This window comes from Eumetopias jubatus, unplaced genomic scaffold (assembly GCF_037043125.1).
Source record: "Eumetopias jubatus isolate StellerSeaLion01/CBP00866 unplaced genomic scaffold, mEumJub1_p1.0 scaffold_2, whole genome shotgun sequence".
Lineage (NCBI taxonomy): Eukaryota > Metazoa > Chordata > Mammalia > Carnivora > Otariidae > Eumetopias > Eumetopias jubatus.
In genome coordinates this window covers 68,771,515-68,784,219 of record NW_028274808.1, presented here as the reverse complement: position 1 = coordinate 68,784,219, position 12,705 = coordinate 68,771,515, and the positions used below count along the sequence as shown (strand labels likewise).

General features: G+C 39.1%; 1 protein-coding gene across 8 annotated transcripts in view; it reads left to right on the top strand.

The window, feature by feature from the left end:
• RAPGEF2 (Rap guanine nucleotide exchange factor 2) overlaps positions 1–12,168 on the top strand; it is a 233,267-nt gene extending 221,099 nt beyond the window's left edge. For 3 of the 8 annotated variants that reach the window (XM_028104353.2, XM_028104354.2, XM_028104352.2), the window contains 7 exons: positions 1,070–1,276; positions 3,487–3,639; positions 4,403–4,525; positions 5,783–6,008; positions 6,843–7,402; positions 9,400–9,705; positions 10,545–12,168. In XM_028104353.2, the coding sequence (XP_027960154.1) occupies positions 1,070–1,276; positions 3,487–3,639; positions 4,403–4,525; positions 5,783–6,008; positions 6,843–7,402; positions 9,400–9,705; positions 10,545–10,570 (1,601 nt within the window). In that variant the 3' untranslated portion in view covers positions 10,571–12,168. The remainder of the gene's footprint in view (positions 1–1,069; positions 1,277–3,486; positions 3,640–4,402; positions 4,526–5,782; positions 6,009–6,842; positions 7,403–9,399; positions 9,706–10,544) is intronic. The other 5 variants (XM_028104357.2, XM_028104358.2, XM_028104356.2 and 2 more) reach the window with 3 other exon arrangements.
• Positions 12,169–12,705: the final 537 nt, after the last annotated feature.

Below are 12,705 nucleotides of genomic sequence, written 5' to 3'. Positions count from 1 at the left end.
CCAGCAGTAAGTTCACCTACTACACAAAGCAGTAATTCTGCTACACGGTGAGCCACGACTCAGCCTAATGTGTAGCTTCCCAGCCTTTAAAAATCTGGCCAGGCTAGAAGTAGGGACAGTTTTCTGTTTACTTGCATCTGCATTTGTGTGAGATAGAGGCATTTTCCGCGTAGGACACTTTTGGGTCTTTCATGGGCAGGTTTGAAGATACCTTTTATAAAGACTTTAAATGTTAGATAATTTGAGAAGATTCAAATTATTAGATTTTCCCAGGACGCTGTGGAAACACTGTGTGTCATGATGAAGAGTTTGTTCTCTGGAGTCAGATTGGCTTTGAGTTCAAATTCTGTTTGTTCCTCAAAATAGCAGTGTCACCTTAGGAAAGTTATTTGAGCTGCCTAATCCTCAGCTTCTTTATATGTAAAATGGAGGAAGTATATTTATGTCACTGAGTTGTTTCAAATATTTATATACATGCAGAATTTCATTGCCCTACTAAATTGGTTTACTTTCTATATGCCATGGAATTGTACACTCAGTATAACAGTCAAGCAGTATTGGTTGCTATTGGCGGACATAGATCATTCTACCCATAGGAGAGAGAATTTGACAGTAACAAGATTACAGTTCATACCATTTATTAAATAAAAACTAAGCTCATGTATGTCAAGGAACTTTGGACTCCATTTTGAAAAGTAATTCCTAACAATTTTCCTGTTGTAGCTTTTACCATTTATTTGTGCTTTTTATATACATACACATAACATATTGGACTCCCCATATTTTTCTATTTTTATTTTAATGTGGTAGTATTTAATAGTATAATTATCATTTGAGAGCTAGTTTCGTAAAGTAAATATCTTCTCCTGTCATGCCTTTATGACTTTCTGTAGCTGAGTTCTCTCCCACCCCCATTTCTGTCTTTTATATAGGCAATAAGAAAAAAGATGAGAGATACATTTTAGTGTTCCAAAGTGTAGAAAATACTCATGCAGTTTTAAACTTATCTTGTGTATAGTTACTAACCTCTGAAATTTCTTGTTCTGTTTTCAAACCAAACAATGAACAGTGCCTAAGAATCCTGCTGACAAAAAGCCTGTCAAATCTGAGACCTCCCCAGTGGCTCCAAGGGCAGGGTCGCAACAGAAAGCACAAGCCCAGCCCCAGCCCCAGCAGCCACAGCCCCAACACAAAATCAACCAGGGACTGCAGGTTCCTGCTGTGTCCCTTTATCCTTCACGAAAGAAAGTACCCGTAAAGGATCTCCCACCTTTTGGTAGGTGATTAAAACCATATCTTCTTTTGAGGCTATTCGGTGTCATGTTTTTCAGATTAGGAAAAAATCCTTATCCTGAATAACTCTGTTATCTAATATACTTGAGTCTCTCTCCGATTGTTACCTCTTAATAAAACATTAATGTTCACTAAGTGAAATTTTACTTTTGCCAGTGGAAGGGACTGTTTACGTTACAGAGTCTCTCATTTAATCATGCTCATTTGTCATGGCAGTGGGTGGGTGGGGGTGTGAAATGGGAAAATTTTGCTTTTATTAATTTAATTAATGAGAACAGAAGTTGATTTGTCCATACACGTTATTGAAACTAGCTTGGCTTATGATCAATGAATTGCTAGAATTTAGGCAGAATATTTTTAAGTGAAATGATTTGTCTGGAGGTGAATTCTTGTTGAATCAGTGATTCTTGTAACTTGAGGGGGGAAATATAGTTAATTCCTGAATGTTAAGGGGCCAAATCATGCTTCATCTTCCATTTAAATATATCTACAAGTTTAGTCCCTTTATGTAAATGGTACAACAAAATTATATTTCATAAAATGTATGGGTTCTTATATATATATATATATATATATATATATATGAAAGGAATATATATATGAAAGGAAACAATGTTAATAAAAGGGAAGAAATTAAAAAAAAAAACCTGTAGTAGAGTTTACTTAGATAAAATAGGTACTTGGTCACTGATGCAGCTCCTGCCCAATTACAACCTGTCCTTATGAGGTGAGCAAGAGTCTTATAGTAGTCCTTCATACTCTATCTTTGGCCCTTTCTTCCTGATCAGCAAGTATGCCATTTGTTGAATTTGGGGAAGAGTGACAAAAGAATACCTTTACTTGACATTTCGCCTTTGAAATATTTGTATTGCTCTCCCTATCACAGAGTTACATGTTTATTTGTCCACTATCTTATTAATATTTATATACTTCTAAATCCCCTGCAACCTGACTTTTATTTCCTCTTTTACACTGAATTTCTTATATGGAAGTTTATCAGTCTTTCTTTTAGCTAAATATGGCCTATTAGCCAAACGTATAGGTGTGCCTGAGTATAAAGCACTTTTTGAATCTGTGTATAATGCTGGCCTTGGAATTTTTTCCCAAATCAAAACTATTTATTCGTACAGTTTTAGTGTAGCTAACATTTTCATGCATCTTGGTTGTATTAGCATCTATACATGTAAATAAAATATTGCTTTAAAAGTGGCTTTAAAAAACTGTGTTAAAACAAGATCAAATGCTTACATGAGGTGAAATGAATGAAGGATTACATCTTTGTTAAATTTTACTGCCTCCTTCTTAATGGATTCTGTTAAGTTTAAGAACATTAAAACTAGCATTGATCAAGGTAGTGTCAGGCTATCATGCCTTTCCAAATATCTCTTTGTTGTTTAAAATAAGGTAATTGAGAGTGCCTCATAGGAATACTAGAGGCTTTGTAAAATATTTTAACACGAGTACCTTATTTCTAAAAATAATTTTTTGGGGGGAAAATCACCTCATATTGGCATATGTAATCCTTTTCCTTCTACACTTACTTGATCCCACACTTGGCACGGGATCGCTCCTCTGAAGATCATCTCCCCTGATTTCTGTGACACAGGGCACTTTCATGGGTCTCCTTCTGCCTTCTCTTTCATCTACTTACTTGATCAAATATTAACTGTATGGAATTCCTTAGAATGCTTTTATTCACTTTTCTTACTACTTTTGTTTAGCTCTTGGCTTGTTAGTTTTCTCCCATCGTTCCCACTTCTCTTGAGCTCACATATCCAACAGTACCAAAATACCTGTTTGAGTTCACCAAAATACTCAAACTTGAATTCTAATAATAAATATGCCTAGCTGTATCACTTTCATCCTAAATTCTAATATTTTCAAATTGTGCTTGTTTTTCTCTTCATTGTTTAATATATTGTTGAATAAAGATGGTGATTACTTTAAGATTTAGAATCTAAAGTAAAATACCCAAAACAGTCTGTTTCTAGCACTCCAGCAGATAGCAATCAGAAACCACATTACAGGTATCGTGTGCCTTCTGCAAGCTTACTGTTTATACCATGATGAGTACAAAGACTGTTGAGAATATAAATACGTTGAAACTGAAGGTAATGTTAAATCTTACAAAAAGATTTTAGTTATTAATGTTATTTCTTTTTCGTCTTAAATACGTATTTCTTTCTTTTACAGGCATAAACTCTCCACAAGCTTTAAAGAAAATTCTTTCTTTGTCTGAAGAAGGAAGTCTGGAGCGTCATAAAAAACAAGCAGAAGATACTATATCAAATGCATCTTCACAGCTCTCTTCTCCTCCCACTTCTCCACAAAGTTCTCCAAGGAAAGGTAGAACTAAATTACTTACTGTTTTCCTTATAGTGATCTACAACATTTCAGCTACAATCAATTCCAGAGTTACATATTACATCATTTTTGATATTAGAGTCATTGAAAATGATACGTAATCCCTAAGAGATTTTCCCCCCCTCAGTTTATAAATTTGGAAGAATTTCGGTATTTTTAAATACTATATTTCTAGTAAGTAGCGTTAAACTAGATAAGGCCTTTTAAAACATTTAAGATTTTTATGGATTGTAAGTATGGAAATAATTCTTTTTATACCAAAAGTTGTTCTAACTAAATATGATTATATAACAATAATTACAGAGTAGAGGGCTTTAAATACATAAGAAAAACTAGTATTTTCCTGATTTATTTTTTCATTGTATTAACACAGGTCTTGATTATCTTTTTTTGTCACTGTTTTATTTTAAAAGAGATTAAATTTTATTTTAGGCAAACTGTCTCCCTTATATTGATGCTTTCTGAGATTACAGTAACAGTGGCTTTCTGCTGCATAACCCCCCAAGTTGCTCTCTCCTCCTCCCCTGTAAGTGAATGGGGGGAAGCCAGACATAAACGGCCAAGATGGTTTTCTCTGGAGGAAGGCCAAAGAGATTAACAAATTATTTGATTTCACTGACATGACAAATACATTTTCAGCTTTGCTTTTTAGATATTTCAGACATCTGTGCATTTTGTGGGGTATCAGTCTCTACTGTCCTGGTTAAATGGATACATCTAAATTCTTTTCTCATCCTGTTGTTAGGTGGCAGTGGCAATCAGCTGAGATCTTTTGGCCCCGGGCAGCTGGACTTAACCAGTTCCTCCTCTTCTCTTGGAAGTGAGAACAGTAACAAGAATAACAATGCACCACGGACCTATGGGATAGGTGGGGTTAATAGAACCAAAACTGGGGTGGGAAAGAGAGGAATTTTCTCATTATTAGTTAAGGAGAATGGGAGAATTCCTTTAAATGTCAAGTGCTCCATCTGAGTGATGATTTTTTCTCGAGATGTTTGTTTTTGTTTTTGTTTTTGTTTTTGAGCAGACTGTTCAGCAAAGGCTTTAAATCTTGTCTGTCACAACTTCCAGTGTGGTTTATAAAAAGATTTCTCATAGATGAACACCTTAAACCTTATCAAGACCTGTGCAACCTTTAAAAAATAAATCAGGAATTAACAAGCTACTAAAAGGATGGGGAAGTACTATTTCGAGAGTACATTAGCAGCATTTAGGTGTTCTAGATTTAATTTTTTTATTAGGGACGTGGCACAGAAAAATTTGCATTGCATCCATATAATCATATAAAATCAGTATTTTAAGGTAACATGAGATCTATAGTAATGTTTAAAAAAATGAGTTCTGAGAAAGAAGATTTCAATTTTTTTATTAAAAATATCAAGACAAGTGTCTCTTCCTTTGTGACTTTCAAAATTATTTTTAGCAACAAAGGAGAGTTTTCCTTCCGGTGAAAAAATGTCCTTTGGGACATCTATTTAGACATTGTGATGGTCTAGGGAGAAAAATGGAGATTTTGTACATTATATCCTTCAAAACAACTGGCTTTTATGTGATTCATCCAACATATTATTAATATTGAAAAACCAAATGGCAAAAAACCAAAGAGGTCTTCTTCAGGTATTATTCTCATATGTCGCCTTTTAAAATTCTAACATAGATACTTCCAGTTGAATTACTCTATACCATAAAGTTCAAAAAATTTAAAACTTCATAGAAGGTTACTGACTTTGCAATTTGAAAAAAAAAACACTTTTAAACTTGATCATAGTTCTTCAGTTTCTCTTATATAGACTAATAGTAGTGTAATTTATACTTAAAAGAGCTAAGAATAGTCGAGTAGTGCCCTGATTTCTGCAACATTTCCTGGCTCACATAACACGGTCTCTTTTTTTCCCTCCTTAATCTTTCATTAAGCATGTTAAATTTCATTTGAGTAAAAGCTTACCTTATCTCGGTCACCTGGTCTCCACACGTAAAGTGGTCCGTTCCCCGCCCCCCCCCCCCCCGCCCCACTTCAGTGGTGCTGTCTTTGATCCACATTTTGGTTTTGCTTCTGTTTGGTAGACGTCAGTTTTTTGTTGTAAACCCACAGTGTCTAATGAATATGGTTGTATTTCCCACACAGGCTACACCTTGGCTCCCAGTGGTACTGTGGATAATTTCTCAGATTCTGGTCACAGTGAAATTTCTTCCCGATCCAGCATCGTCAGCAACTCTTCCTTTGACTCGGTGCCGGCCTCGCTGCACGATGACAGGCGCCAGAGGCATTCTGTCAGCATTGTGGAAGCAAACCTCGGCGTGGGAAGGATGGAAAGGCGGACTATGATTGAACCAGACCAGTACAGCTTAGGGTAGGCAGCTTTTCTTCCGTGTTCTGTTACATTCCTTCTCCCATCCTTTACAAATGAGTCCTTTACTCCTGATGTATATTTCTACTATATTACATAATGCCTAAGAAATGCTCTCCCATCCCAGTTCTAATTTTCACAATTTCTAGATTACTAAATGCCATGCTATTTTTGTTGTACACACTGCTTTTCAAGTCAAGTTAGGTTTATTCTTCATTGGAAGGCCGTTATTCTTGGGGCGCCTGGGTGGCTCAGTCGTTGGGCATCTGCTTTCGGCTCAGGTCATGATCGCATGGTCCTGGGATCGAGCCCTGCATCGGGCTCCCTGCTCTGCGGGAAGCCTGCTTCTCCCTCTCCCACTCCCCCTGCTTGTGTTCCCTCTCTTGCTGTGTCTCTCTCTATCAAATAAATAAATAAAATCTTAAAAAAAAAAGGGGAAGACCGCTATTCTGTGCTAAAGGCAGAGAGGGTGGCTTTAGGACGTACCCCAGATCCTTTGTAGAAGCTGCCTTCCTGAAATCAGATTATGTTGAGCCATCCTTTAACCTCATAAGGAAAGTGTTCCTTTATTGTAAGCAGGTGGTTGGTCTTTTCCCCCTGGATTTATTTTTTGGTAAGGACAAGGTGAGCAAACTGGACGTAGCAGAACCGGCTATGAGAATACTGTTCAGTGGGGCTTTCATCCTCTTCCTGGGATGAAAAAAGCCACAAAGCCACCTTTCCCCGGGGGGGAGTAGGGAAGAGGGGGGAAGAAAAGGTATTTTGGTTTTGTATCCTAGGTTTCTTAGTTAACAGTCTTGCACTTTTTCTTCCTTTTCATTTCTTTCGACTGCTTAGGTCCTATGCACCAATGTCCGAGAGCCGAGGCTTATATGCTACAGCTACAGTAATTTCTTCTCCAAGCACAGAGGAACTTTCCCAAGACCAAGGGGACCGGGCTTCACTCGATGCTGCCGACAGCGGCCGTGGGAGCTGGACGTCGTGCTCCAGCGGCTCACATGATAACATACAGACCATACAGCACCAGAGAAGCTGGGAGACACTTCCATTCGGGCACACTCACTTTGATTATTCAGGGGATCCTGCAGGTTTATGGGCCTCCAGCAGCCATATGGACCAAATTATGTTTTCCGATCATAGCACAAAGTATAACCGGCAAAATCAAAGTAGAGAGAGTCTTGAACAAGCCCAATCCCGGGCAAGCTGGGCATCGTCCACAGGATACTGGGGAGAAGACTCAGAAGGGGACACAGGCACAATCAAGCGGAGGGGTGGGAAAGACGTTTCCATTGAGGCTGAAAGCAACAGCATGACCTCTGTGACCACAGAAGAAACCAAACCTGTTCCCATGCCGGCCCACATAGCTGTGACATCGAGTACCGCAAAGGGACTCATTGGTAAGCAGATAGAGAGCTTTGTCGGATCTAACTTGTTTCCAAAGTAAAATTATGTGTACATGGTTCTTTTCCTCGTTTTGTCGCACCCATTGGTGTATAGGGCTTCCAAATTAGCAGCGTGTTCAGGATTTTGAAATGAAGAGTAGTTAAGAGCTCAGGTTCCGTGGTCAGGTACATACAGATATATTCCAACATTCTAAACATTCAGTAAATTCTGGCAGTCAAGATCAGCAGATTATCATTATGGATGTTCACTTGCCCGTTAAGCTAAAATTATGAGGAAGGCTGCCCATTCTTTCTAAAGGAAGAATATTCTTTAATTGAAACTGTTTTAAATGTTCTATTATTCTGTTTTGTTTTAAATGTTCTATTATTCTGTTTTGTTCCCTTGATTGTATTTAGAACTTTGCACTTTGCATGTATAAATCTTCCACTGACTTCGGTTATGCAGACAAATTGGGCGCTAACCAAATGCTCTCTGCTCCCTGTAGAACAAGGGAGATGGTACAGAGAGAGAGCATGATGCAGAAGAGCACAGGCCTAGGGATCTGGCAGATTGGGGTTTGAATCCCTGTTGGCCACTCTACTAGCTTTGCGACATTGGGCAAGTTACCAAACTTGGCCTGTTTATGCCTCTGTAAAATGAGCTGAATAATTTCTACTAATACAGTTGAGGTGGGGATTAAGGGAAATCTAGGGAAAGCACTTGGAACAGTGCCTGGCTAGGAATTTGTACGTACCTGAGACACGCTGCTGCTTTGCCACAGCCCTTGCTGTTGTGAAGTCTTCTGTGCTCCCCCAGTCCTATCAGCTTGTATTTTCTGTGGCATTCAACATCTACGTAATCGAAGCACAGGACTACGTTACGGAATACGGAGCAAGAAACTCTAGAGTATCATCATTACAGACATCACTTTTATTAGTCAAGAAATTATAGTTATTTTGCCATATAAACAGTCATGGATAGATAACAGTTAATACCTCTTCTTGGGTTGTGATTTTTCAAGCATTTTTTTTTTAAACAAACTAGTACTCAGAATTGTTAATGCAAAGAAAAGAATGATGTTCATTCCTAAAAATTGAGTCTGTGAGGTTCAAGAAAATAAAACTTTAGTTTTACTTGCCTTTACAGAGCTCATATTCTAGGTCATGAACATTAATAAAAGGATTTTAAGAGAAATAACTGTATAGTTTAGGGTTTTTAAATTTGCATCTTTCTGGGTACTACTTTTCCAAATTTAATTCTCTATTTTCCAAAGTGAGGTCCAAGACCTGAAAGTAACCTAAGGTTGATTTTTCTGCCTGACAAAGGTAATGCTGGGTAGGTGCCCGGCAAAGATGGACTAGCCTACCTTGACCTTGGGGCCAGGACAGAAGGAAGGAAATGTTCACCTGGCACTACTAACATGTTCCACGCATACTACTGGGTACCTTTTCTGTTTTCTCTTTGCTTAATCTTTGCAGTAAACCCAAGGGTGCTTATGACTCTTTTATAGTTAAGTACTAGGTTTGAAGGAGTCTGTTTGTTTATTTTTTTTTTTAAAGATTTTATTTATTTGAGAGAGAGAGAGAGAGCACATGAGAGGGGGTTGGGTCAGAGGGAGAAGCAGACTCCCTGCTGAGCAGGGAGCCCGATGTGGGACTCGATCCCGGGACTCCAGGATCATGACCTGAGCCGAAGGCAGTCACTTAACCAACTGAGCCACCCAGGCGCCCTTGAAGGAGTCTGTTTAAAGATAACAGATTGCTTAGTTGCTTCTCTCACTGATTATTTCACCACGGAGAGATAACCATTGTGGATATTTGGTCCAGTTAACACCCATTCCCTCGCCTACCATATATCCCTCACAGCTATCTCATACCACACAAAATCACACCTGTGGTTACACGGTTTTTGCTGTCTCAATAATTACTTGTATAATTTACCATAAACATTTGGGGGCATGAAATATTCTTCCACAAAACGTTTCATGGCCGGTACCCTGTCTTTACTACAGCGCGGAAGGAGGGCAGGTATCGAGAGCCCCCACCCACCCCTCCCGGCTACATTGGAATCCCCATCACTGACTTTCCAGAAGGGCATTCCCACCCAGCCAGGAAACCTCCAGACTACAACGTGGCACTTCAGAGATCTCGGATGGTCGCCCGACCCACGGACACGGCTGGGCCTTCGCCGGTACAGCAGGCGCACGGGCATCCGGCCAGTGGCAGGCCCGTGAGCAAACCGCAGTGGCATAAGCCCAACGAGTGTGACCCGCGCCTCGCCCCGTATCAGTCTCCAGGGTTTTCCACCGAGGAAGATGGTACATATCCATTCTTAGAACCCTAACGTTAGCTGTGGTCACTTATGCTGCCGACTGTAAGCTTTCCAGGGCGTTGGTTTTTTTAATACACAAAGAAGAGTTTATATTCAGAGGTCCAAATTTAGAGTTAAAGCTTTCGAATGTTTGAGGTTTTTTTATTTGTTTCTAAATGGCTTAAGAAATACCAAAGGTTGCAGAGGGGAGCACTTGTCATTAAGTGTGTACACGACTAGATTTCTCTACTAATTGTCAACGTTTTCTGTGGAAGTGTTGCATTTGGGCTTTTAATGAGTTCAGATGGAAGTCTGATAAAGAAATAGACTTCTCTATAACTTTTTTGCCTTCTTTCTATAAATCTACCTGGTCATGCTGGAATGAGGATGACAGAGATCATCCCCTCCCCTTATTTTTTCAAGTTTAACTTGTTACGTAAATAATCATTCCGGAAAAAAGCAAAAGACAAAAAAGGAAAATTAATTCTCATCCTGCCGCTTGCAGCTGACCATTAGTTACATTTTATTATATATCCTTCTAGACTTTGTGTAAGTATATATTATTTAAAGTCATGTGCTGCTATGATTTATAATTTTCAATGGATTTATTAACTTTTCAATCAATAATGTTTCTATTTTATATTGTGTATATATATTTAAAGATATGAATCCTATGTATTTTTTTTAAAAACTCTATTATTAATCATTACTTAGGTGAGTTATACTAAAGAAACAGCTGTGGTATTTTTATTTAACCCATCAGCGAATGTGTTCTCTCTAGCCCAAGAAGCGACTTGCTTGCTCACTGATGTTTCTCCTTTCTCTCTTTCCTGGTTATGTTTGCAGAAGATGAACAAGTATCTGCTGTTTGAGGCACAGGCTTTTTCTGGATCCAGAGTCAGCCACCTTTAAAAGGAGAGCACAAGAAGACGTCCCTAGCAGCGGAGCCTTGGAACTCACATTCTGAGGCCGGTGGACCAGTTTGCCTCCTTCCCTGCCTTAAAAGCAGCATGGGGCTTCTTCTCCCCTTCTTCCTTTCCCCTTTGCATGTGAAATACTGTGAAGAAATTGCCCTGGCACTTTCCAGACTTTGTTGCTTGAAATGCACAGTGCAGCAATCTTCGAGTTCCCACTGTTGCTGCCTGCCACATCACACAGTATCATTCCCAATTCCAAGATCATCACAACAAGATGATTCACTCTGGCTGCACTTCTCGATGCCTGGAAGGATTTTTTTTAAATCTTCCTTTTAGATTTCAATCCAGTCCTAGCACTTGGTCTCATTGGGATAATGAGAAAAGCTAGCCATTGAACTACTTGGGGCCTTTAACCCATCAAGGAAGACAAAGAAAAACAATGAAATCCTTCGAGTACAGTGCTTTGTCCACTTGTTTACAATGTCTTTTTTTTTTTTTTTTTAAGAAATGAATTGAAAGATTGTGCTCAGAGAGTAAATGTTATATCCATTTAATGATTACAGTATTATTTTGAACCTTTAAGTCGGGTTGCCAGCCTGGGTTTCTAAAAACCAAATATGCCGGACAGGGTGTGGTCACAGCAAGGAGAGGGAAGACCTGGCTTGCGACCCTGTCTTCCCGGGTCCCTCTGGCCTCACCCGTGAAGTGCCCTATCCTGGAAGTAGAAGAGGTTAGCCAATTACGTAGATACCAAGACACCTCATCCACTCCTTCCCCAGTGGGTGGGGTTCTTCTGTAAAACTGTTTGCACATGGCCAGGGGAGGGAAATGGGACTCTTGTGTCCTGTGTCTGAGCCTTACAGGAGTGCAGGGCGGTGTCATTGGAGGGCGGGTCCTGCTCCCTTGAGATGGATGGCAAACCCCACTTTTTTTAAGTTATGTTTCTTTGATTTTTTGTTAAATTAGTTTTAGGGATTTTGTTGTTGGTGGTCGTTTTTTTAAGAGAAACGTTCGTAACTGGATAGCCCTGCAGTGAAAGCAGCTCGGGTATTGGAGCAAAAGCCCGCTGTTAGTACTGCTCGGTCAAGACAGCCTCCCTTTGTTGAACTGGCATGAGGGAAGAAGCAAGCCTTTAACGTGATAAAAGAACAAAAGATCGAAAGCCCGCTGAGATACGCCAGCCTTTGCAAGGTGGGTTAGTCACCCAAGACTAACCTGTAAGTGGCTTTATGGACGCTACAGATAGAGAAGGCCTCCGTGTAGCAACCATCTGCTCACAGCTGCTATGAACCCGATAATGACCGAAATGACCCCTCCACTCTATTTTTGTGTTGTTTTTGCACAGACTCCGGAAAAGTGAAGGCTGCCAATCCGAGTAGTACTCAAATGTGAGGAACTGCTGGTCTTGGATTTTTTTTCCATTAAATTCAGCTGATCATATTGATCAGTAGATAAACGTAAATAGCTTCAAATTTTAAAAGTCAAATTGCAGTGTTTTTTCACTGTATCAAACGATGTCAGTGCTTTATTTAATAAATCTCTTCTGTATCATGGCATTTGTCTACTTGCTTATATATTACATTGTCAATTATGCATTTGTAGTTTTACATGTAATATGCATTCTTTGCCAGTTTTCTTATATAGGCTATGGACCTCATGTGCAGATAGACAGAAATCTAGCTCTACCACAAGTTGCACAAATGTTATCTAAGCATTAAGTAATTGTAGAACATAGGACTGCTAATCTCAGTTCGCTCTGTGATGTCAAGTGCAGAATGTACAATTAACTGGTGATTTCCTCATACTTTTGATACTACTTGTACCTGTATGTCTTTTAGAAAGACATTGGTGGAGTCTGTATCCCTTTTGTATTTTTAATACAATAATTGTACATATTGGTTATATTTTTGTTGAAGATGGTAGAAATGTACTATGTTTATGCTTCTACATCCAGTTTGTACAAGCTGGAAAATAAATAAATATAACATAAAGCCTTTTGTCTATATCCTTAATGAATCGTGCATGCTTTTTATTATTGAAGTGTAATAAGGCTCTTGGGTCTCACTGCAGGAGCAAGTCCTCAGGAGGCC